The sequence below is a fragment of the Capricornis sumatraensis genome, chromosome 10, assembly GCF_032405125.1.
Source record: "Capricornis sumatraensis isolate serow.1 chromosome 10, serow.2, whole genome shotgun sequence".
Taxonomy (NCBI): Eukaryota; Metazoa; Chordata; class Mammalia; order Artiodactyla; family Bovidae; genus Capricornis; species Capricornis sumatraensis.
This window is the reverse complement of record NC_091078.1, coordinates 101107021-101134853: the sequence shown is the minus strand read 5'-3', so window position 1 is coordinate 101134853 and position 27833 is coordinate 101107021. Positions and strand designations below refer to the sequence as shown.

Genomic DNA, 27833 nt, shown 5'->3' with positions numbered 1-27833 from the left:
GTGTGTCTCTAGTGAAGTACTGTGTTTGGAAGGCCTTGTCCCTCAACCCTGCTTTGGGATTTTGTTCTTTTAAGGGTCCAGACAAAGGTCACTTTCTTTATGAAGCTTACACCTGAGTCTCTTCAGAAAATAGGTTTTTCCCGTCCTCTGCCTTGTACTTTTGTCTGTAGTTCTCGTGGTCTCTCCCTAGTAATGAGCTCTTCAAGGACAGGGGCCGTATGGGCTGCATCTCCGGACCCGTCCTCTGCGAGGCCAGTGACGCGGGTTAACGTGAAGTCCTGTCCATACTGTTTTTTGGGTGTCTTGCTTCCTCTCTATCTAGGGTTCTGAAGACAAGCACGCAGTGTGTGCAGCCATGAAAACTGTATCTGGCTTGGGTTTCACTTGTAGGTTTTTACCTCTTTCATGACCCTGGGCAGGGTGAATTTCTACCTAAGGCTTGGTGGTGGGAGTCAGGTGTGTACGGAGAGCGCTGGTAGACAGCTCTGCCTCTGGAGCTCAGCAACCCTCTTTCCATCTTCCTTTTACTAGTAGTAATGATAGTAATAATAATCATAGAATTATGGGTGGTACATTTTGTGTAGTGTCTTCTATCAACAGCCAGATAGCACTTTTTGGGTCTTTGAAATATTTTCACATTCATGTTCTCAGTGTACACTGTAGGCACTTAAAACTTTTATAAGCGCCCATTGGGCAGCTTGTTCAGATGCGCTGTTCTTTGCGTTCAGTGCATTTACGTGTGAGAATTGACAGTGTGATTTCTCTCTTTTGTGAAGAAGAGTGGGCCACGTGCCAGATGAACAAGAGGAAAGGTCCAGAAAGAGTTCATGCGTTCTTTTCCTCTGTGGCCTCCTCAGTCTATTAAAGCTGGCAGCTGATTCTTTCATTAATCATGACATTAAAACAGCAAACACATTGTGGTGCTCTGGCAGAGGGTGACTGGAAGGTTCTCTTCCATAAGCGGAAGAAGGCTTCTGCTGGGTGTGTCATCCCTCCGGAGGAGGATGTGTGGGTTACCTTTCCCGGTGGTTGCAGGTCATACGAGAAGTGGTTTAGCCTGTGCCCTGAGGCCTTGTACCTACAGCGGGTCTGCAAAGAAAGTAAGGCGTTTGGGTGTTGTTTGGGGTTGCTGTTCAGCCGCTCAGTCGTGTCCGACTTGTGTGACCCCATGAGCTGCAGCACGCCAGGCCTCCCTGTCCTTCACCATCTCCTGGAGTTTGCTCAAACTCGTGTCCATTGAGTCGGTGATGCCATCCAGTCGTCGCATCCTCTGTCGCCCCCTTCTCCCCCTGCCCCCAGTCCCTCCCAGCGTCAGGGTCTCTCCCAGCGCTGTGGCGTGGACACTACTACGTCTGCAGGTGCAGCGGTGTGCTTTCTCATGTCTCCCTTTATCTTTTTAAAACTTGTTCTGCTGGGGAGGTGGGGAAGAGAGAGCAGGGGTAGATCGGCATTGCTGCACTGCAAATCGGCATTGCTGCCACGAGTGGCGCAGTATTTCTCTTCTTGGCAGCCCAGGGCGCAGGACTGTGCCTGCCCCCTCCATCGTTGAGTAACCAGGGTGTCACAGAATGCTGAGAGGCTTTCAGAAGTAATAGGATTATACCTGAAACTCTCAGGGGTAAAGTGGTTATGCAGCTTAACCCTCGGGTAACTAGCCTCCCCTGGAACTAGACACAACTGGGAATTTTAGTGTTTTTCATTCTTTTTGGAGGGAAGAGCCAGATTTTTCTAGATAGACCCAGTGTTCTCCCCAAAGAAATGTAGCACGGGCACTTGAGGCCTCTCACTGTTGCTGTTGCTGTTGTTGATTCACATGTCAGGAAAATGAGCTCAGCGAGATATCCTTCATACCTGTCGTAATGAAAAATGTCTCCAGCGTGCTCCCCTCCCGTCTCTCTCTCTTTTTTTCGCCTGGAGGTGCAGCTCTCATTCCTCTCCACACCCCTTCAGTAAGAAAAACCAAAGGAAACTTAGGAGCTCAGCAGAAACAACCGTAACTCATCATCGCCATCATTTAGTATATAAAATATGCAACTCTTCTTGCGATTGCAAATGAAAGTGGCTGGGTAGGGGCGAGGGGAGAAGGGGGAGAGAGGAACTGTCCAGAACCTGAGAACTTCAGGGCTGACTCAGATACTGTTAGAGGTGGAAGAGAGAAGAGTGTGTTTATGAAGTGAGGTGCAGGCGGCGAGGGGAGGGGAGTCCTGGGGTTGGGGGTGTGGGCAGACGTGGCGCTTCTTGCTCCTGGCTGCACAGTAAGTCCTGGACCCTGTTTGTCATGCCAGGGGCAGGACCTGCTTTTGTTTCATTTCAGTAACGCATGGGCGCGTGAGTAGTCTGTGTGATTTTTGCGTATTTGACAGCCTGTAGGGTGAGAGTGCTAAATTTTTAACTGAGTGCGTGTTATGATTGTCTTTGAAAAGTTAAAGAAAAGGTGTGTGCCCAGGTCCCCGTCCGGCTTGAATTACTGAACTGCCGGGGGAACCACCAGCCTTTCCTTTCAGAAAGGCCAGTGGGACGCCCTCCTCCAGCTGCAGGAACGGGTGAACCAGCAATAAAGCAACCTTTGCTCCCCCGTCTTTTTTATGGATGTTTTTTCTGTTTGAGGTTCTTTGGGGCTGGGCGGGGTATTGTCTAGCCTGAACAGGCCCACTTCTCCTTGTGGGAACAGAGGAAGCTCCATCCTTAGGAAGCGTGGTGGCCATCACCCACGCTTTGTGGGCACCTTGTGATGGGTCGCGGTGACCGCCAGGCCCATGCCGGGCAGGGGAGCTTCCGTCTACCCCTTTTGCAGACGAAGAGACTGAGGCCGGGAGATGACTTCCTTGACCACCACCCAGTGAAGGTGGGTCTGAACAGAATAAGACCCTGGCGGTTCTGACTCGGGGTTTGGTGCTCTCTTGTGCTGGGAGACCAGCGTGAGGTTCCGAGAGCTTGGGAAATTGGGGCTCCCCATCCCCTCAGCTTCCACCTTCCGTCTCCTCCTTTAGGGGAGGGGAACCACTGCCGGCTGCACCTGGAGATGGCCGGGGTCGACCGCCCACAGCCCTTCCCTGCTTTGCTTAGTCCCAGCACCCCACCTTCCTCAGGGTCCTGTTCCCTCCCCAGGCCTGGGGTTCCTGTCCCCAGGGTAGTTGGCAGTGAGTGCTTCCCTAGAAGGCCGGGATGTCACCTGTCCCACTAGCCCTGCTTAGAAGCCTGGTTCTGCAGAGCCGCCCAGCTGTCCACGCTCTCTGCCCCGGACGCCCCTAGACTGCACCCAGAATTTGGGGTGTCCCACTCCTCCTGGCTTTCCTGTGCCCAGCTTAGGTTCTAGAGCTCTTCCTTCTGGTTGGTTCTTTTTGACAAATCATTCACCTACCGGGTGCCGGGCACGGCGGCAGGTGCCGGGAAAGCAGTGGTCCAAAAACCCGGGGGCGGGGGCCTCAGTCACAGGAGCCCACACGCTCTGCCTTCTCCGGCGGGAGGGGTCCCGGGCCCCTGAAAACCCACCGTCACCAGCCGGAACCGGACGGAGGGACCGGCGACCCTGCCCTGCTTCTGCACGGGTTGCTCTGTCCTGTTCCCAGGGACACCGCACGTCCCTGCCCACGTGGGGGTAAAGAGGAATCCTGGTGTGCACGTGTCTGGTGTCTGTATAGCTGAGTATTGCTAGTGGACAGAATCTTAGTCCCATTCTGACCACAGAGCACCCGTAGTTTAAGGAGAGAGGCTGAGAGCGAGGGTCCATTCGCCCCTTCCATGTCAGGCAGGACTGGAGCTGTGTGAATCTGAGTGAGGGAATCACTTCCCCGTGGGGAGGGAGTTAAGCTGCTTCTTGGGTTGATTGACTCATGTCGCCCACGGGTAGCTCACTGGGGTGCCCGTGAGCTCTGGGCGGTGTGGAAGGCAGGGGATGTGAAGCTCCGTTCAGAACCCCTAGGGCATTGCTCCAGGACCTCAGGGACTCGAAGTGTGTCGGGATGACGTGTGGACCTATTTTCAGACTGTACTGAGTGTCGTTCTTTTCCGGGTGTGAATTTAAAATATGTCTATCCGGGCCCCACCCCAGATTTCCTCTGCCAGATTCGGGGCCCGGCATCCATAGCTTCCAGGGCTTCCTGGTGGCGCTAATGCTTGGCCAGGGCTGAGACTCTGTCTTCCTTCCAGTGGCGGGATTTCTGGTGAGTCTGTGACTGAGATGTCCTCACAGACAGAGCATCAGTGAGGACATCCACAGAATGATGGCAGGGCCGTGCTGGCAAGTCCATCCTTGGAAAAACTGGATTGCTTGCGTTGTGAAGAGAATTTGATGGTATTGACCTTTACTTGATTTAATAGAATGTCTTCAACCAAAACATTTCATTTTATTTCATATTTCCAAAATAGAGTTGACTTTGTGGGGAAAAAAAATCTGAACCATCTGCTTGCTTTTTGAAGACCTTTTCATCCGTCTTTGGTGTTTTTTAGGTCAGTAATTCATCCAGGAAAATTTAAATACATACTCTTGTAGACAATGCATGCTTAGTCGTGCAGTCGTGTCTGACTCTTTGGGACCCCATGGACTGTAGCCCACCAGGCTCCTCTGTCCATGGGATTTTCCAGGCAAGAATACTGGAGCATGTTGCCATTTCCTGCTCCAGGGATCTTCCCAATGCAGGGATTGGACCCCTGTCTCCTGTGTGTCTTGTATTGCAGGCAGATTGTTTATCCACTGAGCCATTGGGGACGTCCCATAGGCACTGAGGCATATCCAGAGAACAATAAGACATGGGTCTAACTTTAAAGAGATGACAGTGTGGTGAAGAAGATGAATTTGTTTACAGCTGTTAAGGTACAGTTTTCTTACAGATGCATGTTAACTCCCCATTGCAAAGGATCTCGTTTCCTACCTTTTATTCAGCTGCTTTTTGCAAATCTACCATGAAACTCATCCCTTGCAAGTTAACAGTTATTGTGGACTTCAAAAACTCTTCTTTCTTTTGGTTAAAAGAAAGACCCTGGGTAGAGTGGAAAACCAATGCTTCCGATCCCAGATCTACACTCTCTGTGTGAGTTTGGACAAACTTCTCAGCCTGATATCTGTTTCCTCATTTATAAAATGGTGATAGTTATTATTGTCAGTCACTCAGTCATGGCTGACTCTTTGCGACCCCATGGACTGCAGCACGCCAGGCTTCCCTGTCCTTCACCATTTCCCAGAGTTTGCTCAAACTCCTGTCCATTGAGTCGGTGATGCCATCCAACCATCTCATCCTCTGTTGTCCCCTTCTCCTGCCCTCACTCAACCTTTCCCAGCATTAGGATCTTTTCCAATGAGTCGGCTGTTTGCATCAGGTGGCCAAAGTATTGGAACTTCAGCTTCAGCATCATTCCTTCCAAAGAAATCCCAGGACCAATCTCCTTTAGAATGGACTGGTTGGATCTCCTTGCAGTCCAAGGGACTCTCAAGAGTCTTCTCCAACACCACAGTTCAAAGGCATCAATTCCTTCGTGCTCAGCTTTCTTTATAGTCCAACTCTCACATCCGTACATGACTACTGGAAAACCCTTAGCTTTGACCATACGGACCTGTGTAGGCAAAGTAATGGCTCTGAGTTTTGTGCTGTCTAGGCTTGCATAACTTTTCTTCCCAAGAGCAAGCGTCTTTTAACTTCATGGCTGCAGTCACTGTCCACAGTGATTTTTAGCCCAAGAAAATAAACTTTGTCAGTTTCCCCATCTCTTTGCCATGAAGTGATAGGACCAGACACCATGATCTTCGTTTTTTGAATGTTGAGTTTTAAGCCAGCTTTTTCACTCTCCTCTCTCACCTTCATCAAGAGGCTCTTTAATTCCTTTAAATAGTTGTGAGGTTTTAACAAGAAACAAGCTACGTGAGAACCTGGGGCTCCACCATGTGCCATGCCCAGCACGTAGTAAGAGCCCTGTGTCTTTCTGTCCCTTCGGCTTGGGGAACCTGAAGACAGTAGGCATTGGTTCTCTTGAGCTGCACCAGCCATCGATTGCATTGATTACCTGACTAAGGAGAAGGATTCCAGGAAGGGTTTGCTGAGCTAGACCATGGTTTTCCGGCAGCGACATTACTGCTGTTTCGGTCAGATGATTCTTAGCTCTGGGAAGCTGTCTGTGCGTTGGGGCGTGCTTGGCAGCATCCCTGGCCTCTGTCCACTAGATGCCAGGAGTCCAACCAGGCATGGCCAGAGTTCCCCTGGGCTGGAGGATGCAACATGGCTCTGTTTGAGAGCCACTGGATTAGACCCTCTGCCTCTGTTCTGAGTGACGGGTCCTATCGCTCTGTCCCTTACAAGCATCTAAGGGTTTTTGCTCTTGGTTAGAGAAGGGTGAAGTAGAACTGCAGTGAGGCTGCTCCGTACCTGCCCGAGTAGTGGGAATGAAAAGATGGAAAGTGCTGGCAAGGGTGTGGAGTGTCCTGAGATCCCATACACTGCTGGCAGCAGAATGCACGTGCTTGGTCATCCGGTTGTGTCTGACTCTTTGCAACCCCTTAACCATAGCCCACCAGGCTCCTCTGTCCGTGGGATTTCCCAGGCCAGAATACCGGAGTGGTTGCCCTTTCCTACTCCAGGGGAATCTTCCTGATGTTGGGATCGAATCAGTGTCTCCTGCGATTTCTGCCTTGACAGGTGGATTCTTTACCACTGAGCCACCAGGGAAGCAGGCGTCTAAATTGGTACAAATGCTTTGGAAAGCTGTTTGACAGTATCTTCTTAAACTGAACGTATGCTTGCTGTAAGACCTAATGTATCTTCTCCCAGATGTGTGTGCTACAGAAATGCAGTCAATGCTCACCAAAGATGGGAACCAGAATATTTGTAGGGGCACAATTTATAACATCCTCCACGGAGAAGCTACCTCAGTGTTCCTCAAATGTAGAATGAAGTGTCTGTTAGAACACTGGAATACTACACAGCCGTGAAAAGGGTGGCTCTTCACCTTCATGTGAAAATAAGGATTTAAAAAAAAATCATAAATATGAGTGCAAGAATTTAATCACACAGAAGTACATACCACATGATTCTGTTTGTATCAAGTGGTCAAACTGATCAAATGCCCTTAAATATTAGGATAGAAGTTACCTCATGGGGTAGTTGCTGGCAGAGGCGCCAAAATTCTCTGTTGAAAAATAGGTATAGTGTCTCTTCTGGACTGGATCCTAATTGGTTAAAAGGGTAATTCTGGAGGTAGAAAAAGGTGCTCAGTGAATGAAATACTGTGAAGGCAAATTGAACTGCTGAGTGAAGACTGAATCAGAAATTGGAACTATCACGAACATTGACCTTCAGATATTAAATATTTAGGACTTTTCTTCCATTGGACTTCTCCTGTTTTTACCAGTTAGTTCTATCCAACCTGGCAAGAATACGTCTGTGGATAATTATAATTTGTGAGAATGTTAATATCAGAATAATATTTTATTTATGATAGTTCTTTGGGATTTACTGAACTAAATTTTAATAATGAAAAACCACTAAAATAATCATTTTTGTTCATAAGGAAACATTTGTTTCAAGCATATAAAGCACTAGTTTAAAACTAGCAAGTTATAATGTTTCCCAAACGATTTCTCCTTTCTTGAGAATGCTAATTAATTTTTCTAGAATGTTTAATGTATTTTCTTTGACTGTGCCACACGGCCTGTGGAATCTTAGTTCTCTGACCAGGAATGAATCAAAACTGGGCCCCTTGGCAGTTAAGAGCACAGAGACCTAACCACTGGGCCAACACGAATTCTAACTCATTATATTCTCTTCCTCAGTGCTGGTTTAGTCTGATTTATTTAAAACAGCAGTCCCAGTCTGCGCTTTCAAACGCTATTTGTATCTTGTACACTACGTCACTTCAGCTGTGTCCGACTCTTTGTGACCCTGTGGACTGTAGCCTGCCAGGTTTCTTTCTCCATGGCATTCTCCATGCAAGGATCCTGGAGTGGGTTGGCGTGCCCTCCTGCAGGGAGGTGAGCCCACGTCTCACGTCTCCTGCACTGGCAGGCGGGTTGTTCACCACTAGTGCTGCCTGGGAAAATGGTCATCAAGCAGATTTCCAATTCACTCATTCGATCTCAAGTGAATTGGTTTTTGTTAGGATGTTATTTTAATTTTTGCAAAGTTTAGTGAGAGTGGAACTGTTTGTTAAAAGATATGTACTGTGATTTTTTAGATTAAGAGGCTGATTGTGTTTAAACTCAGAAATCAGGCGATTTGCTTTCCCAAAATTGTCTTTGCAACTTAATACTCACCCCTAGAGGGTGCTGTTGTATTGGAGGTTTAAATCCTGGTTTTGAAGAGCCATTTTAAGTTTTTAAAAAAATATATGTATTTGTGTTTAAATCCCATTATATTACCGTAATTATCTAGTTATACTTAACAGAAGTTGAGAGTGCGTGGCTTAGAAATAGAACTATTTTATACACAATAAAGGTCGAGACATACAGCTTAGTGGCATTTGCTATTGTGAACAATTTTGACAAAACATTGCCAACATTTCCTCATCATTTCAGTGTGAGCAACTCTAAGTTAGAGAAATAAGCAATGTTTTGTGATGCATTTAGGAGTTCTTTCTTTGAGAGAAAATCTAACAGAAAATAATTCGGTTCGGTTCAGTTCAGTTGCTCAGTCAGCTCCGACTCTTTGCGACCCCATGAATCGCAGCACGCCAGGCCTCCCTGTCCATCACCAACTCCCGGAGTTCACTTAGACTCACGTCTATCGAGTCAGTGATGCCATCCAGCCAACTCATCCTCTGTCGTCCCCTTCTCCCCTGCCCCCAATCCCTCCCCGCATCAGAGTCTTTTCCAATGAGTCAACTCTTTGCATGAGGTGGCCAAAGTACTGGAGTTTGAGCTTCAGCATCATTCCCTCCAAAGAATACCCAGGACTGATCTCCTTTAGGATGGACTGGTTGGATCTCCTTGCAGTCCAAGGGACTCTCAAGAGTCTTCTCCAACACCACAATTCAAAAGCATCAATTCTCCAGTGCTCAGCTTTCTTCACAGTCCAACTCTCACATCCATACATGACCACTGGAAAAACCATAGCCTTCAGTAGACGGACCTTTGTTGACAAAGTAATGTCTCTGCTTTTGAATATGCTATCTAGGTTGGTCATAACTTTCCTTCCAAGGAGTAAGCGTCTTTTAATTTCATGGCTGCTGTCACCATCTGCAGTGATTTTGGAGCCCCCAAAAATAAAGTCTGACACTGTTTCCCCATCTATTTCCCATGAAGGGATGGGACCAGATGCCATGATCTTCGTTTTCTGAATGTTGAGCTTTAAGCCAACTTTTTCACTCTGTTAATTATTCAGGTTCAAATCCTTGATGTGTGAAATGTTTGAAAATAACATATATTCGTATTGGTGTATGTGTTTTGTTTTGTTTTAATTCAACACTATACTGTTGAAGAGCCATTCTTTATGATCTGGTAGAGGAGAGATGCAAACATTATCTCCTCATCTGCTTTATTTTAGAATTAAGTGCAAGTATAAACCTAAGAAACAGTGGGATAAAGAGATGAAGCCTAGCTAACCAGGGTTCTTGTGGGAGATGGGATTTTTTAACTGAGCCTTTGAGGGGCCACAGAACTTTGTATTCTAAACGGTTTTTAAAAGAAAAGAAAGTCTGGTTCCTTAACTCTCCTTTCTTACCAGTCAGTGCTGTTTGTTTTTACTTAAACCCTCTTCTGTGCTTTCCCTTCTCACCACCTTGTCGTATGAATTGATAACAACATAAAAAATGACAGTACTTTGACCAGTGAAGCGTTTCACAAACATTATCATCACCATCATGTTGTTACTGTTCTTACTACACCGAAGAATGTATCTACAGATACAGACGTGCTGTTACCATGGTGTTTTTGCACACCCAGCTTCTTGGTTAACTGATACTGTAGACCAAGTTTTTATGATCAGCTTGCTTTGTTCATTTGGTAGAGTCTTTTTGATTATCATCCACCTGTTGGGTTGAAGTGATTAAAAAAATAAATGTGTGGGAAGGAGAAGAATAAACTTTGAAAGGAAAGCATTAGTGAAATATGTTGCTTAGAATTCTGGAAAGAGGAGAGCAGTGGAACCCACTGAGGTGGGGGCGGGAACCACGGAGTCCTGTCGGGTTATTTACACTTCCTGGGGTGTCTTTGAAGAAATTATTGTCAGACTTGACATTGAAATCTTCCCTGCTCAGCAAGTGTGCTAATGAAAGCATTTTATTTTTTAATAAGTGTGTGGACAGTGGTTTTGCTCATTTGGCTTTTATGCGGCAGCTCAGTTTTGCTGTGCCATTCTATACGGGTAGTCAAGTTTCTAGCAAATAGAACCACTTAACCTAGTAATTAGCCTGGGCTTCCTTCTGTCATCGTGTTTCCCATCGTTATTCCACAGAGAGGCTGAGACGCTGCCGTAATGAACATTTATGGAGCCCTTATTTTATGCTGTGGGGAGGTTGGTTTTCCTTTTCTCCCAATACTAATACATGAAATAATTAGTGAATAATAGAAGACAAAAAAGCATATGCATACAGGTCCACGTTCTCTGAAAGTTTAAAGTACAGGGAGTTTCTCCTTGTAGGCTGCTTTCCTCAGCCCCCCAGATTTACTGAGATATAATTGACATATACCACTGTATTGTGAAGTGAAGAACTAAAGAGCCTCCTGATGAAAGTGAAAGAGGAGAGTGAAAAAGTTGGCTTAAAGTTCAACATTCAGAAAACTAAGATCATGGCATCCAGTCCCATCCCTTCATGGCAAATAGATGAGGAAACAGTGTCAGACTTTATTTTTTTGGGCTCCAAAATCACTGCAGATGGTGACTGCAGCCATAAAATTAATTAAAAGATGCTTACGCCTTGGAAGGAAAGCTATGACTAACCTAGGCGGACACAGCTGAGCGACTTCTCTTTCACTTTTCACTTTCACGCATTGGAGAAGGAAATGGCAACCCACTTCAGTGTTCTTGCCTGGAGAATCCCAGGGACGGGGGAGCCTGGTGGGCTGCCGACTCTGGGGTCGCACAGAGTCGGACACGACTGAAGCGACTTAGCAGCAGCAACAGCAGCAGCAGATAGCACATTAAAAAGCAGAGACATGACTTGCCAACAAAGGTCTGTCTAGTCAAGGCTGTGGTTTTTCTAGTAGTCACGTATGGATGTGAAAGTTGGACCATAAAGAAAGCTGAGCGCTGAAGAATTGATGCTTTTGAACTGTGGTGTTGGAGAAGACTCTTGAGAGTCCCTTGGACTGCAAGGAGATCCAAGCAGTCCATCCTAAAGGAGATCGGTGCTGAGTGATCACTGGAAGGACTGATGCTGGAGTATTGACAAACTCCAGTACTTTGGCCACCTGATGGGAAGAACCGACTCATTTGAAAAGACCCTGATGCTGGGAAAGATTGAGGACAGGAGAAGGGGACGACAGAGGATGAGACGGTTGGATGGCATCACCGACTCAATGTACATGAGTTTGGGTAAACTCTGGGAGCTGGTGATGGACAGGGAGGCCTGGTGTGCTGCAGTCCATGGGGTCGCAGAGTCGGACAACCACTGAGCAACTGAACTGTGGGCTTCCCTCGTAGCTCGGTGGGTAGAGAATCTGCCTTCAGTGTAGGAGACCCAGGTTTGAATCCTGGATTGGGAAGATTCCCCTGGAGGAGGAAATGGCACCCCACTCCAGTACTCTTGCCTGGAGAATCCCATGGACAGAGGAGCCTGGTGGGCTGCAGTCCATGGGGGTGGTAAAGAGTCAGACACGACTGAGAAAATACAGATACACACCCATAGACACACATGTGCGCGCATGTCTTCTTTGGAGAAATGTGTATTTAGGTCCTCGGCCCTTTTCCTTTGATTTTTTTTCTTTTTATATTGAGTTGCATGGACTGTTTATTTTGGAAATCAATCCCTAGTCAGTTGCTTCGTTTGCAAACATTTTGTCCCATTTTGAGGGTTGTCTTTTTGTTTACGGGTTCCTTTGTAGACTGTTCTTTAGGACAGATACCTCATCATAAACATCTTTAAATCTTACAAAGTTCTAAATGTTTGGAATTCTTCAGTCATTAGTTGTTAAATCTCAATCCAAAAGGACATATCATGGTGTTAAGAATTAGATATAACTGATCCCTTGCTTTTGCTTCACCAGGGCGTATTTTGTCATCATGCGCCTGCTTTTTTAAAAGTGAGGACCTTCCTTCTCCCTCACTTTGATTATTTGAGAAATATAGTCTTTGTGGGTAATTGAGAAATGCAGAAAAATCTAACAAGTGCCCACACCGCCAAGATAGCCACTGCCTATGTTTTGGTGCACTTTCCGATCTTCTAAATGCATCTGTGTATATTATTTTTTCTGTATGTGTGTGTATACTCATGAACACATAAGCAAAATTGGTGTTTTAGTGTCTCTGCTGTTTTTAAATTCTGTTTTTATTTGCTTGTTTTCACTTAATATATGTAGCTGTGTTATCACACGTTTCGAGTATGTTGTTATCTTCCTGTCGTCATGTAGTTTAGAAGGAATTATAGTGGTTGGATGCTTTTCTGTCGTTGATAGACCACCATTTTCATGGATTCCCTGATTTTTGGACTTCTAGGTTTTCAAGCTTTCATTATCGTCTATGAAAGCATGATAAGCAGCTTTATGTAATTCTTGTGGACTGCTCTGTAGAAAGGTACTACCTGCTTACATTTCCACCAGCACCAACACAAATTCTGGGGGCAGCTCACCTCACCAGCATTAAATAAGATCGAAATGTCTTTGTTGCTGGTTTAATCTGGCAGATGGAAAATCACTTACTTGTTTAAAACTGGTGTTTTTCCCTGTTTTTTATTGAGATCGAATAGGCTTTTTAAAATTATACTGCCCTTTGTCTCTCGTGTTCTTTGCTCATTTAAAAATAATTTTTAAGATTAGATTTTTTTCCTGGTTTTCTATTTTCAAACATGCTTTGTATATCAAGAATAGGTATCCTTCATTCACCATAGTACATGTTACAGGTATGTTTTTTCTGTTTTCTGTTCTGCCTCTCTATTTGGCTTTGGCGTTTTCAGGTGTAAAAAAACCAAAATTTATATATTCAAATTCTTCAGTAGTTTCCTCTGTGACGTCTTTCTTTGATTTTTTTCAGGCATAGAAAATGTTTCCCCATTCCAAGTTAGGTCTCATCTGAACATTTTCAGACAGCTTTTTAAAGTTTTTTTTTTTAACAGTAAAAATACTATGTGTGTTTCATGTTTCTTATTCTGTATACAGTTCCACCCTGGAGACGTTCATTTCTTTATGTTTATTTTTATTGGAGTATAGTTGATTTACAGTTTTGTGTGAGTTTCGGGCGTACAGCCAAGTGATTCAGTTATACACATGCATATGTATTTATATATGTACGTAGGTGCTGAGTCGTGCCCAGCTGTTTGTGACCCCGTGGACGGTAGTCCACTGACTCAGGGACTGAACCTGTATCTCCCACGTCTCCTGCTCTTTACTGCTGAGCCTCCAGGAAAGCCCTACATATATACACACACGTATATTCTTTTTCAGGTTCTCTGCCATAATATAGGTTATTACAAAATACTGATTATAGTTTCCTATGCTATACAATACCGTTATGTTTTAAGCATCTGATAGATCATATTTCTTCATCCTTAAAGAAAAACCTTCCACCTGATTTTCTGTGGATAAAATTTAGAACCATCCTTCCAGTTTCCTTAAGAACAGTCCTGTTGGTACTTCTCTTGTTTGTTGCTGTGTGTAGTTGCCAAGTCACATCCGACTCTGTGACCCCATGGACTGTAGCCCGCCAGGCTCCTCTGTCCAGGGGATTTTCCAGGCAAGAGTATTGGAGTGGGTTGTCATTTCCTTCTCCAGGGCATCTTCCCGACCCAGGGATTGAACCCATGTCTCCTGCTTGGGCAGCAGGTTTTTTTTTTTTTTTTTTTTTTTACCACTGAGCCACCTGGAAAGCCCGTTGGTCCTTTAATTATGACAATCTGAGTCAGTGAATGAACCTGAGAAGCATCGACATTTTCCAGTGCTCTGATTTCTTAATGGATGTGTTGCCCATAACTAAAGCCTGATCAGAATCTAGGTGAGTGTTCCGCACATCCGAGGACTGGTCCCCAGTAGACGCTGACAGACTCCAGTCTGAGAATTGTTGAGTTAGATGATGCAGTGTGTGCTGGGAGTAGGGAGTAAGACGGAGGGTCTGCCTTTGAGACGTGGTATTTGAGGGCTGCCCGGTGCCAGACTCCTGCACGAGCAGCTGTGCTTACATGCAGAAGGCATAGCCCTGGTTTCTAAAGCCTGGCTTGATTGGGATGGAAGAGTGTCTGCGGGCAAGTGATTGCACAGAGCGGGGAATGAGGACTTGGAGGGACAGGGGTCCTGCAGGACAGAAGAAGCTTGTGCCAAGTCTGGAGAGAAGAACAGGTGTTTGCTGGCAGACAGGCTGGAAGAGCCTTTCACAAAAAGGCAGCATGTGCGTGGAGACATGAAATGACATGGTTTTTGAGTAGTGGGTAGTTCCACACTTGAAGCGGAAGGCGGAAGACGCGGGGAGCTGGGGTGGGACAGGGCCAAGCACAGGGGACTCACTGCCCTGCAGAACCGGCAGGTGTGACCGCCGCCCTCCAGCACGGGGCTTCTCAGACTGGAAGATTTGCAGGAAGTAAGGTGACTCTGCCGCATCGCTATAGAAGTGTCTGCCTGCTCCCTCACCTGTTCTGTGTTTCTCTGAGCAGGGTCACACTGGCATCCAGGTCAGCGGAACAGACATGATGAGGACCAGGGATATATATATATATATATATATATATTTTTTTTTTTTTTTTTTTTTTCCCGTGGCTCATTCTTCCGAACACAGCTCACGGTGCACTTGTAGGCCTGTGTCCACATGAGTGGTTGTCTCTCGGAGACTGAGATCACATTGTCAGTGACACTGAATCATTAAAGCGAAGTTGCTAAATATTTTACTCATATATTTACCACTGGACTGTTTGAATCTGGTTCAATCATTGTAGTTTAAAACGAAAACTTTTCTTCTCAAAATAAGTATATAAATGAAGTATCTAAATCGAAGTATCCGAAAGCAGGTGATTTTTTTTTCCCCCTCTCTTAGATAAAAGCGGTGGTTCTCAGCTGCATGACAGAACTGCCTGGGACTCTTTAAGAGCAACCCCAGTGCTGGGCCCCAGCTCCTCAGATTATTTTGGGCTACATCCTCAGCATCAGGACTTCTGAAAGCTCTGCCCCAATTCTCAGGTGCCCATCAGCTTTCTCTTGTGTGGGGTGCACGATTGAGAACTGATGTCAAAGAGTATAGTACCATAATTGTTTTCCAGAATCACCTGCGTAGTTGAATCCAAACCCAAACTGTCAGTTCAACCCGACTCTGTACCTAAAGGTATTAAGTACAATAATATAAATCAGATGTGTATATTAGAGGCTACAAGAGTTTTCTTCTGACCTTCTCCATTAAGTACCATCAAGTATTTTAATTGCAATTGATGATGTACCTATTTTTTAGATTCTAGACTATATAATCTAGCATAGATAAATAGCCTTATAAACTGAAGCTTGTGAAATGTCGATTCCTCTGTTGCCTACTTCACCTGCTGTGATTCCAGTTGCAACAGCAATGGCAACTCTTTTGGGTGTCGTATTTATCTCCAAATAAGATTTAATTAGCAGAACTTGTCATAAACATGCCTATTACCCAGAGTGCAACTGTTGCTAATCTTTTAACATACAAGCTGTTGAAAGTACTTATTCAATTCTTATTTTAGAGTATTAATGTTAGGTCTTGGTCTACAATATAGCATATCCCTTGATAATTTCTAAATCTCCAAACAGCATACAGTAATATTAGTACAGAAACACTTCTCATGGTAACTAACTAGCCTATTCATGGTGCCAAAAGCTAGCTGCCATCTCCAGAGAGAAAACTTTTTTTCCCCTTTATTTTGCTAGCATGATCTTCATGTGCTGAAGATTCTGAACATTGAGTGATTTACTGATTCAGTAAACAGCTTTTGGACATCACTTGTCTGGATGTTGGAATGTGACATTTAAGGTCCAGGGCCTACCAAGACACGGCAGCATGATACTCAGTTAGCCTCTGATACACAGATGGAACCGCTTTGTTAGGTGCAAAATAAAAATAATTTTCATCCTTCCTACCCATTGTGTTCCCTTAGGCTTTCTCCTTTGGATCTAAAGTCTTCCTTAAACTCCCTTTCTCTCTCCCCCCTTCTTGTGCTTTAGACGGTTATAATATTAGGGAATAAAACACTCTACAAGTAGTTCTACCAACTATTTTGGGAGCCATAGACCATTGTTTAATCCCTCTGAGCCCCCAGTTTCCGGTGCTGTAAAAAGGTGATACCACCCCGGGCCTGTTTATGTGAGCTGTTATGATGGTTATGAGAGAAGTTATATGTAAAGTGTAAATGCAAAGTTGTAAAACAACTTTTAAAAGAGAAGGAAAGAAAAAAGAAAAAGATAAAGGAAAAAATTAAAAAAAAAAAAAAAAAGCGTGGTCTGCGTACCACAGCAAAGCCGCTTGGGTTCCTGAAACCCAAAAGTGCAGCGGCAGCAGAGTTAAATTCCACGGAAGTTTTGCTTCCATGATGGATTTCTGACTTTTTTTTTTTAACTCAGCTCCTTCGGGGGGTGGAAAAAAAGGCGACTTCCTGGGTTTTCTCTTCCCTCCCTTGGTGTTGCAAAGCGGCAGGGCGGCTTCCTGTCCAGAGCCGTTCGGCCCTGGGCCCCTCTGAGTGCGGGGACCCCCCCACCCCCACCCCCACCCCCACCCCCTGCCCGCCCTGGGCCCCCACCTTCTCTTGGTCTCCCTTGCAAACACTCGCTCCATTTAGAGCCGGAGCCTGTGCAGAGAGCATCCTGCCCCTCGCGGCGCCCCGGGGATGCCAGTGAGCATGCTCCGCGCGCCGGGAGGAGGCCGGCCGTGCGCATTCGAGTCATTCCAGGCATAGCCGGCGTGTCGGCGCGGCGGACTCGCAGCGGGCTGTGAGCGGCGCGAGCGCGGCTTTGTCCTGGGAGATGGGCCGCGGGCTGCCCTTCCTCGCCCGGTTCTCCGCTGCAAGACACCCCCGTACGTTAGGCTTCTGAAAACGATTTTTCTTTTCCTTTTTTTTAAATGCTGGATTGACGATCCGGTACGCGTACCGTCTGCACACGAGCCCTCGAAGGGTTTTCTTTCTGCAAGTTCGATTTGGTGTGCCTGTGTCTTTTTTTTTTTAAAGACTTTTACTGACTTTGTTTTGATCCGAGGCCGGGCCTCCGTCTTCTGTGAAGTTTTTTTAAAGAGGAGAGCCGGGAGCTCCTTAGCCGTAGTTGACTTTGGGAACTGTATTATTTTTTTTTTTCCCCGGGGGGCGCAAGCAAAGAGCTGGTTTTCTGTGCTAGCCCGATCAATGCTATTTATGAAGATGGACCTGTTGAACTACCAGTACTTGGACAACATGAACAACAATATCGGCATTCTGTGCTACGAAGGTAGAGACCGTCCCTTCTAGAAACTGCCGCCCTGCTGGTTTTTGGGCAAGGCCACTCCTCTCCCGGTTCCGATCGCCTTCTGTGCGTTTTGTTCTCATTTCTTGGGACTTTCAGGGTGCTCTGGGAGGCAAGCGGTGCTTTCCTCCGTACAAAGTGATGTTGTTTGTGTCTCTTAGGCTTCAGGGTTACATTGGAGAGGGCTGAGGGGCGGGAGGCGGTGAAATATATACATTGGTAAAACCTTGGCTATTTCCTCGCGACTCCTCACACTTTAAACTTTAGAAAGATGTATTTCTTTCCTTTTTTTTTTTTTTGGATGTCTGTTGGTGTTTTCTTTAGAGGAAGAACTAGGACCCAAGCGAAAAGTTAAAACATGTCGGATTTTCTTTCTCTCTCTCCTTTTTTTTTTGCTCTGATACTTAAACATACACTGTCTGCTGTACAGTATTCCTGCCGTATTCCTACAGCCAGTAAGCGCTTTGGATGTGCATATAGAGGGGAACAGAAAGTTACAGTGAATTTTTGTGTTGGGGAGCAATTGTCCCAAACAATGAAGTTTTTTTTTTTTTTTCCTTCTATTCATTTCGGGGGCCCGGAAGGGCACCCATGTCACGGAGCACAGACTGGCTCTTTGTCTGAATTCCCATTTCCTGTACAGCTCCGGGAGGGTTCTGACATTGAGGGATGTTCCCTCCACACTCCATTCCCTTGTGGAAGCAAGCGATTGCACAACCCACCAACCAGTAAGCTAAATTTAAAAAAAAAAAGAAAGAAACCCTCTGAATTCTTATTGTTTATTACCTCCTACTAAACTGTGAGGTATTTCCCCACTGCTGGGTAGTATTTCAAGCTGTCTCTGTTAGTAGTAAGAAGAGAAAAGGCGATTTCTTAATCTCCTGGAACATTACGTGCGATTTGAAAACGTGGTAATGGTCTGAGTGTTGAGTAGTCACAGACACTCCAGGGGAATTCTACCAGGCAGGGGAAGTGTTTGTTTGGTTTTTTTTTTTTTTTTTTTTGTAACCACATGCAAATCTGATGCAGCGGGAGAAATTTCCATGTTTTCGTCCTATAGTGAAACTGAGCATTTCTCTGGAAAAAGAAAACATGGAAGAAACTTGGGAGGGTGACCCGATCCACTTGTGTTTTCCATGGTAAAAAAAAAAACAACTTTAGGCCTGTTTCCTAAGCACTTGAAAAGTTACCCTTTCCCCTTTAAGGAAAAAAAATTCATTCTGTTTTTGTTTTTACTTTATTGGATAAACTTACATTTAAAGTTGCCTCTTTCTGTGGTTTTTGGTTTCTTTTAATCCTTGTACAAGGAAAGTGAATTTTGGTGAATTGCTTCCTTTGAATCTGCTGTTTTAGGTATTATCCTGCTTCTAAAGTCCCTCATTTAAAAGGCAGACATGTTTAGAGTGGTCTAAGCAGCAAGTGATGGGGCTTGTTTCCCCTGAAAGTAACAGATTGCAGTCAGTGTGAAAGAATTTTTTTCTTTTTTTGGTGAACAAGAAATGGAAAACTTTTATGGGTACTTTCTGTGGGGTTGTCTTTGTCATTGAGTAACAGGATATTTTCACAACAATACAAAGCATAATAGCCTCGGAGAGGACGATAGGGATTATTAGGAAATTGATAACACATTAATTTTTTTTTATATCTGCAGGTGGTGAGGAAAAGTGTACAGAAAGCGGGTCCAGGTTGCTCTGTGGTATAGCGGATACACCCCACTTAAGAGTGGCCTCCTGGGCCCCCTCCTTAATTAGGAGGAAGAAGCTTTGCTTTTGAAAGTTGAGTAGATACGTGGGACGATGTGCTATAGAGTCTGTTTGGTTTAAACATCTGCTGCTGTTTTCCTTATTATGAAAGTTAACATTATTTTAACACCAAAATAAATACACAGGAAATGAAGAAAAGCGCAGCAAAATCTGAGTGGTGTTTATAGTGGGCTGTGTATGTCCTAGTGGTTTTCAGAGTGTAAACACTGCGCACATCTGCTCTGAACCCAAAAGGGTGTTTAGAAGATGGGCATACATCTTTGAAGAGATTTTTTTTTTTTTCCTGGAATAAGAAAAGCTGGAATAGTATTGTTCCTTCTAAATCCAGCACTTTCAGAATATTCATTTTATACCCATCTGCGTTCCAGGGAAGTTATTTGGAAAACGGAATGTACAGTTGGTGGGCAGTGTTTGATTTCACTTAGAGCCCAGGCGGGTTTCCTGTCTCTTGAAACTTGGACAGATCCAATTTAAAAAATTTTTAGTTTAAAAAAAAAAAGTGTTGATTGTTCATTATTGCTTCGGTCAGCTGTATTCTCTTCTTCAGCTGTTTTAGCGTTGTGCTCCACAAAGTAAGCCGTGTATCTGCACCATCTTTCCTCAACCTCTCTAGCAACTTAGACACAAATAGGTCTGTTTTAGCCAGCTGTGTCATAGCATACGTGGTCTTCCTGAAATCCCACATTCTGGGTATAATCCAAATAGCTTAGATAAGGACCTTCTGCTTGGGATCTGCTCCCTGGCACCTGACTTGTACCCTAGAAATCTGCAATCATAATTACAAAGAGAATTAAGGGGAAAAAATGAACCACAAACAGTAGGTCTGGGTGGGGGCCTGCTGGGATAGGAGACATTGATTGTCATAAGGCAGGGAGAATCTGCTTGTGCCTAACTTCTGGAAACTACCTTCGTTGATGATAAGCCAGTTAGCACACTAGGCTTAGGTATTAATGTGTCTTTTCAAAAAGCTCTGGTTTATTACTGAAATCTTCAACAGTTACCCAGTTCATCATTTGTCCCCCTTCCTACTGTATGTTCAAATTATACCCATTGAATCCCCGTTTTGCCTCTATCTCTGAAAAGGAGCCTTCATTCCCGCCCCCCCCCCCCCAAACTCCGGAGAAGGCACCGCTTGTAGATTGAAAGCCTCCTGAAGACAGGGCTTTGTCTCCATCACCGCTGTCATAATCCCGAGTCCTGGCACGGTGCCTGGTGTGGCCCGTGGCCCTCAGGAATCGATGGGCTCAAAACGCCACAAAATCTCTCCCATCAGCAATTGTGGTCGTTACTGTATAATTTAGCACTTAATTGTATACTGTCTCACATTCTTTAATTATCTAATTATTGCCAGGGCTACCCAGGGCCTTAGATGTTGCTTGCCTTGTTTTCCCCAAGGAAGCTGAGGTCCAGAACGGTCAGTTGTCTGTCCTAGTTGATTCCACAAGTTTGTAGCAGGACTGAGTGGAGGAGCGGACCCAGTCGGTGGTTTTGACTGGTCTGTTCTTCTGTACCAGGTTTCCAAAGTTCTGTGGCATCTCCTCGTTGGTTACTCAGACCCCTCTTGGTGTGAGGGAGGGTGGTCTGTCCTGGGGACCGTCACAGTCCGCCATACACGGACAGCATCTTTTGAGGCATGATGAACCGGTTGAGTCCGACCTGGATTCTTCCTTGCTCCGAAACTGGTTGCTGCTCTAGGTTCCCCACCCCGTCGCCATGATCAGGGAAGGTGGGAACCAGGACTCTAGGCGAGGAGCCCCGTTGGCATCGGCCCCTCCCTGCTGCCCTGGCACGGAGTTTTGCTCGACTTCTTTTCCCCAGCCGTGCGAAGGAGGCCCTCTGTAGACACCAGTTCCCAAAGTTTCCTCAAGGGGAGAGGGAGCTGGTTGTCCATGGGCTCTTCTCAAGATGGCTGGTGGTTCTATTTACATAATTACTCCCGCTGAAAGCTCAGGTCCTAATAAATGTGCTCATGGTTGGCCGTGGCTTTAAGCTGCTGTTAGTGATACTTTAATTACGGGTTAAGAGCCATTAGTGTGTAATTTGGTAGAGGAATCCTCCCCCCCACCTTTTTAATTTAATGGTGTGATTTATATTGGGAGAAAGTAAGACTAGATTGCATCTTGAGATATTCTGGAAGCTTAGGAGCATTCATTCTAAGTTCCTGAACTTTCTTAAGCTGTTCCTTGTTTCAGAACATAATTATCCCTGGTTTCATCACAGGCGGCATTTAAGATGATTTTCCGGAATTGAGAGGAAAGCACAGCTCGGGTGGTGGAGTCCAGTGAGAGCCCCTGCTTGGAGGTGTGAGCGGGGCCCCAGGGCCGGGCGACTGCGGGATTTGTTTTGTTTTCTGCCAGTTTAACCAGCAGCAGTTTCACGGAGTCCTGCTTCCATTGTTCTTTGTCTAATGAACTCAGAGACATCAGGAAACTTAGGAGCGTGGGGTACCAGCCAGTGGAAAGGGGCACAGGGCAGAGCTGTGGCTGGGTTCGTCCCCAGCCCCGAATTTCAGCGGCCAGCTTCACCCAGGGGTGTGTCAGAGGTGGGACGTCTGCAGCTGTTTTGCTGTGGAAATTCGTTCTACCGTGGCTTTTAATTTGTAGGCGAGGGTCAGAAGGGAGGGGGGAGGGGAGGGCCGGGGGAGGCTGGGAGGAGCTTGGCTAAGGAAACAAGCCCAGGTGAGCCCCGGAGCTCTCTGGCCAGGATCTGGCCAGTTGGGCCTCTCCTTCTGGTGACAGTTTGAGGGGAAAGGGTGACCGACCGCCCCTTCTTCCTCCCAGCTCCCCTCGCCCTGCCCTCTTCTGGAAGGATTATTGTACTTGGCTGTTTCTTGGAACCCACACAAGCTTTGTTTTGGAAGGCGGATTTCTCTTCCTTCCTCCCTCCTTCCTTCCCTATTGTCTGCAGGCCTTCAGTTCCTACAGGGTGTTTGGATTAGTCAGCCTTAAAGGCAGATTAAAAAAAAAAAAAAAGAAATGCGCTGTGAGAAGAGAAAGATTTGAAACCTCTCCTCCTTATTCGGCTTTTTATTGTGAGGATGTTGTAGAAAAGTGGGTTGTGTCCTGCAGAAATCAGATCCAGGCTTAGCACCTCTGCATGTACACAAGGGTATAAAACCAGTCTTACCAGGGCTTGTTTCTGACCGTATCTGTTTGATCTCTGCATATCTGAATGTTTATTCCGTGACAGTTTATACTGTGTGGTCTCTATGTATATACTGAGCTCTCACTGGAGCTGAGCTGCAGTCTTGTTCAGCAAGGGCACTTTTATCTCACAAAATAGTCCCCCCCCCTTTTATTTTTTAATAAACTCATATATCATCCTCCTCCACCCCCCCAAAAAAAACTTCACCCACTTTATTTTAAAAGCAGAGTTTGAAAATTTCATTTTCTGCTTTGCTCTCTTCCTCTCTGCCTTCCCAAATGTTACATGTTCTCCTAAGTTTTAAGGGGTTGTTTCCATCAGTTTGCTTTCTGATCCTGTCTTTTTTTTTCTTTTTCTTTCTTTCTTTCCTAGAATTCTGTAGATTGTTTTAGTTTCAAGGTATTGTGTACAGGATATGTTTTAATCCTAACCATGTCAGTCACTACCCTTTGAAAGAATGTTTATTTACGCTAAATAAAATAGAAAATCTCTTCTTAAAGTTGTCTTTAATTTGTGGCTATTTATATGATCTTTCCGAACTCTTAACATTTCACCCCCATCTGTTTGCAAAGACGTCTGTAAACATAACAAACAAGTATATTTAGTGAGTGAGTCGAGAAGACTCAGTGCTGTGCCTTGTCACCCAGCATCCATTTCTCATAAGCATGTATGGAATGTTGCTGCTCTGCTGAGGAGTGTGTTAGGCTTCTGGGTTGATCTTTCTGCGTGTGTGTCTGGCTGGCTGTCTCTGTGCCCCTCTGTATTGCTCTCTGTCTGTGCATTTCTCCGTCTCTTAACACTTTTCATTATGAAACATATATACACCTGAAAGTGCATAAAACACGTGTGTTGTTTATAATTAAAAATATAACCAACCTTGTCATGATCACCAGGAGAAGAAACAGTCAGTCGCTTCCTCCAAGCTCTCTCCCAGGCAGTTTCTCCCGACCTCAAGAGGTCATCACAGCTGCAACTGGCTTTACTTTATACTTTTAATACCTATGTGCGCCATTCCAAACAGACTAGCTTAATTTTGTCTGTTTTTGTTTTTACTGGAATTCTTCTGCTGTGTCTTATGTATGAGGCCCTCTAAAGTAGTGGCCATGTCCTAAGAGGTTTTCTTCTCGCTGTGAATACAGCCTGCTCCCCGGGCGGGCGAGGGGTGCCTCACACTGGAATATCCACGGAGGTGCCCTCTGCCCTCCTCACTGCCCTGTTTCTCCACTGTTAATAGACCTGGTGACGCTTTGGCCTGAACCGGTTTTTTTTTTTTTTTCCCAGCCAGTATTTTGGTCACAGTCTTTACCACCTGTTAAAACCCTCCACCATCCGTGTGTCATGGAAAACTGCATGTCAGAAAAATTCTGCCCAGTTTCAGAGAGCGCAGAGCAGGGAGGGACACTTCTGGAGGTACGTAGCTTAATTAGGACCCGAACAGAAACTTCAGTCCTGCGTTAATTAATAAGCAATTTGCTTAAAGGGCTGAGACATGTCACAAGTCAGCTTTGTCACAGCGCCAGGTTTCTTGGGATGGTGATCCAGGGACTTTCAGATAAACAGCGAAAAGCTTACATTGTTCCAGCGCTCAGACAATGCTCGACATTGTATAGACAGGGCTGCCAGCGAGCAACCAAGGGCTGAAACAGTCGTGGGTTGGCCTTATGCACCGTCTGAAATGGTGAATGGAGAAGGGTCACCCATATGGATCGCTGTTGGTGTTCGGTTTGTGTCTGCTTTGCATGAAAATCGTTGCCTGTTAATTCTTCTCGGCTAATGATTTGATTTTAATAGAGCGAATTCCAGAATTTAATGGCCCGATGCAGAAGTGTGCTGCCAAGCGCTGGAGCGGTGTTTACACTGCCCCCGCTCCAGCTGGAGCCAGCCCGCCGCTCCCCTGAGAGCAGCTGATGAGCGCCCATCTCTGGATGTTCGCCTCCTCCCCTCTTTGGAATCAAGCACATCTCCCCTTAGGTGGCAGGCTGATTAAAGTGACAGGGGACTAACCTGAACTTCCATCTCATTGTCCACAGCTTTCTCCTGTACCCCTTTCCTCTCCCTTTCTTACAGCGTGTGTCCTTTTAAGCTGTTGCTTTTCCGATGAGCCACTGATAAAACCGATTGGCTGACCCCGCAGAGAACCCTTGTTTTCTTTCCCTGATGAAAAGCACTGACCTCTTTGCCAGTGCTTACAGTCACTCAGGAGAGTGACTCGGGCAGCTTCTTAAAGGAATATGTAACAGCTGTGCCAGGCTTGACCTTCTGTTGAGCGGGAGGTAAGAGGGACGGAAAACAGCAGTTCTTCTCCATCTAAAACCTATGTGAGGTTTCCGAGCCCCGCCCTGCAGAACTCCCAACTGGGAACAGTTACAACCAGGTACCGGAGATGATGGTGGAACCCTTTTTCTGTTAGAGGCTTTATATCAATAAAGAGGGGGAGAAAGGAAGAGGGGAAAAGGAGCGGAGTGAAATAGAATCCCAGGATTAACCGAAGACACCAAGTATAACTCCTGGTGTCCAGTATTAAATATAACACATCACTTATATAGATATGTGTGTGTGTATGTATAAAACATGAGTGAAAGTCACTCAGTTGTGTCCAACTCTTTTTGAGACCCCATGGACTACAGCTCACCAGGCTCCTCTGTCCATTGGATTCTCCAGGCAAGAATACTGAAGTGGGTAGCCATTCTCTTCTCCAGGGGATCTTCCCCACCTAGGGATCGAACCCAGGACTCTCGCATTGCAGGCAGATTCTTTACCGCTGAGCCGCCAGAGAAGGCTATGTAAAATACCATATAAATACATAAAATCCACACACACACTCTCACGTGTGCATAGTGTACATGGTTTTATATTGTGTCTAACAGAATGGGAGAGAGCTTTCCTGTAGAGGTGGAGGAATCTTTAGACACTGTTTAAGGAGAAAGTAGGGGGACCAACACCACTCCTTGGCTTTCCCACCCGCAGGCTCTTCGGGATCCAACTGCCGCCCTCTGTTTCTGCTCACAAGTCCCCACCTTCTGGCCTCAGGGACGTCTCAGTGATGGGTGTCTTTCCTGGGTCCCCTTCCTTTCTTCCTCTCCTGGGTCTCACTCTTCGTCATCTGCTCACACTCGGGTCTCTCCCAACTTTAAAACGAGAAGCCCAAACCCGCCCCTCAACCTTGTGTTCTCTTCCTCACTGTTGGACCTTCTCCTGGCCATCCACGTCGCGGGGGGAAGAAGGTCGGTGTCCTGTCCATCTGCTGCTCAGCCCGCTGGCATCTGATTTCTGTTCCCGCCACTCTGCTGAAGCCCTGCTGGGCACGGGCGCACAGCGCCACCCTGCTGGCGTGTCCCGTGGACAGCTTTTAGTCCTTAGTTTGAGTCTGTGTCTGTGGTGCTGACTCCTTCCATAACCTTTACAGTTTTTCATCCCTTGGCTCAAAGACGTACCTCGTCCCCACTCCATCAGGAATGGGGCGCTGGGCGAGGCATCAGCAGGGCTTGTGTGCTCCTGGGCGTGGGTAGGAGGGTGGATGCGAGGAGGCGGGCCGAGAAAGGTTTGCGTGTAGCTTGAGGACGAATTGGGAGGAAACAGGAGAAGTAGGAGAGGGCGTGAACCTGCGGTGCTCAGGGCAAGGGGTGGTGGTAATCTGAGTCACTGCGGGGATGGAGGAGCGGGCGGTGGGGAGTGGATCTTGGAGAGAAGCCTGAGGGGACGTGGTTCTGGATGGGAGCAGGGGAGCAGGCAGAGAGCGGGGAGGACAGGGAGGCTCCCCCAGCCCCTGGCATTTCCAGCTGGAGGGATGGTGCCGCCACTGGCAGAGAGAGGGAATCCCGGGCTGTGAGTTTCCCGAGTATAGTCTCAAGTATGTTTAGTTTGAAGGACTTTGAAATGAGTATATGGGTCTAGATCTCAGAGGAGTGGGCTGCGGCTGAAGATCGAGAGTGGGATAGAGAGTAAGCGTGGTCACTGAGGAAGGAAAAGTTGCAGCAGCCCTGGGAACCCTTCCCGTCCCCTGGTCTCCGACGGTTCCCTGCATTATCACTAAGAAAACGGCCTCACCAGCGCCGCCTCTAATTGTGTTCCCTCTGGACCCGCGTCTGTGATCCCTCACTCTGCCCTCCAGCCTCGTCCTCCACTCACCCATTGCCCGGATCCTGTCTCCCGCCAACCCCCAAGCCACACCTGTGGTCCAGATATATGCAACCCCATCCTTTGAGCGAGCCGTTGCCTCTTGCTGAGATTTCACCTGCGCCAGGCCTTTGTCTTTGATCTCTTTGTTCTCAACACCACATACTGTGGTGTCTGCTTCGGTGAGAAGCGACTCCACTGTCTTTTTCATTAGAGATCAAGAAACATTGGAGTTGTGTGATTAGCCCTGGGATGATGCTCAGTTAGTGGCTAAGACAAATGAGTCTGTCAATTCCCAGCAAGTTACTCTTAGGGGAAGGACAGATAGCAGGGCAAAGAAGGGGTATGAAGGTTTGGTTGAGGGGAAATCTTTAAGACTCGGTTTCTTTAGAGAAACATTTTGAAGTGGGCTGGTTGCTTGGAAATGACTTCCTCAACTCATCTTGTTTTCCAGTTACTTCACTTTGGTCTATGAAGTGAACTGTTCATTTCTGGGGGAAAATATTTAATACCAGTTACCTGCCAGGTGCTGTTTTGTGTACTGGGGACATAGCTGGCAACAAAATAGATAGCAAGATCCCTGAGATTTTGGAGCTTAACCATGGAGATGAGAGGCAAACGATGAAGACGTAAATAAAGAAGATAATTACAGATTATGAAAAAGTGTGATTGTTACAGGTTGGTGTCTCTTAGCAGACTCAACGGTTTATGATAGTTTTATCCATTCTTAAAAAAGTGACTGGTTTCATTTTCAGACTTTGAGTAGACGATGTTTCCCTCATTGTCTCGTGAGGGACTTGAACGTATGTTGAGGAAACTTGGAAATGATCTCCTTTGGGACCCTAGCAGTGTGACGCCTTCTACCTGATCTGTTCACTGTGGTCAGAGTCAGACTGCCTGACTTCGTCGTACCTGTCTGTTATATTGGGACCTAGTGTTTATTGTAGCATCATCAGCTTAAACCCCAAATGGTTAGATGGCTTATTTGGATCTTAATAGGAACAAAATAAATATTTAGAATGACAAAAATTCAGTGAATTTAAAAAAAAGCCTAGGTAATCAATGGATTAGTTGTATGTTTTTCTTTAAACCTCTCTAGTCATACCTTGAAAGATATTGCCCTGTCTGGGATAGGTCCTACAAGACCCAAGGGGAATTTTTATTGTGAGGTCTTATTTTGTGATAGGAGAGTACTTGGGGAGGGCTAGACAAAGGCTCCCCCACTCCAGTACTGTTGCCATGGATGGAGGAGCCTGGTGGGCTGCAGTCCATGGGGTCGCGAAGAGTCAGACACGACTGAGTGA

The 27833-nt window shown here is 46.0% G+C and overlaps 1 protein-coding gene across 3 annotated transcripts in view; it reads left to right on the top strand.

The window, feature by feature from the left end:
- The window catches only part of VGLL4 (vestigial like family member 4), a 142170-nt gene that overhangs the window by 52532 nt on the left and 61805 nt on the right, over positions 1 to 27833 (top strand). For 2 of the 3 annotated variants that reach the window (XM_068981730.1, XM_068981732.1), the window contains exon 1: positions 16982 to 17491. The exons of the other annotated variant lie outside the window; for it this stretch is intronic. In XM_068981730.1, coding sequence (XP_068837831.1) covers positions 17410 to 17491 — 82 coding nt within the window. In that variant the 5' untranslated portion in view covers positions 16982 to 17409. Of the gene's footprint in view, positions 1 to 16981; positions 17492 to 27833 lie in introns of those variants that run through there. 3 annotated transcript variants of the gene reach the window in all.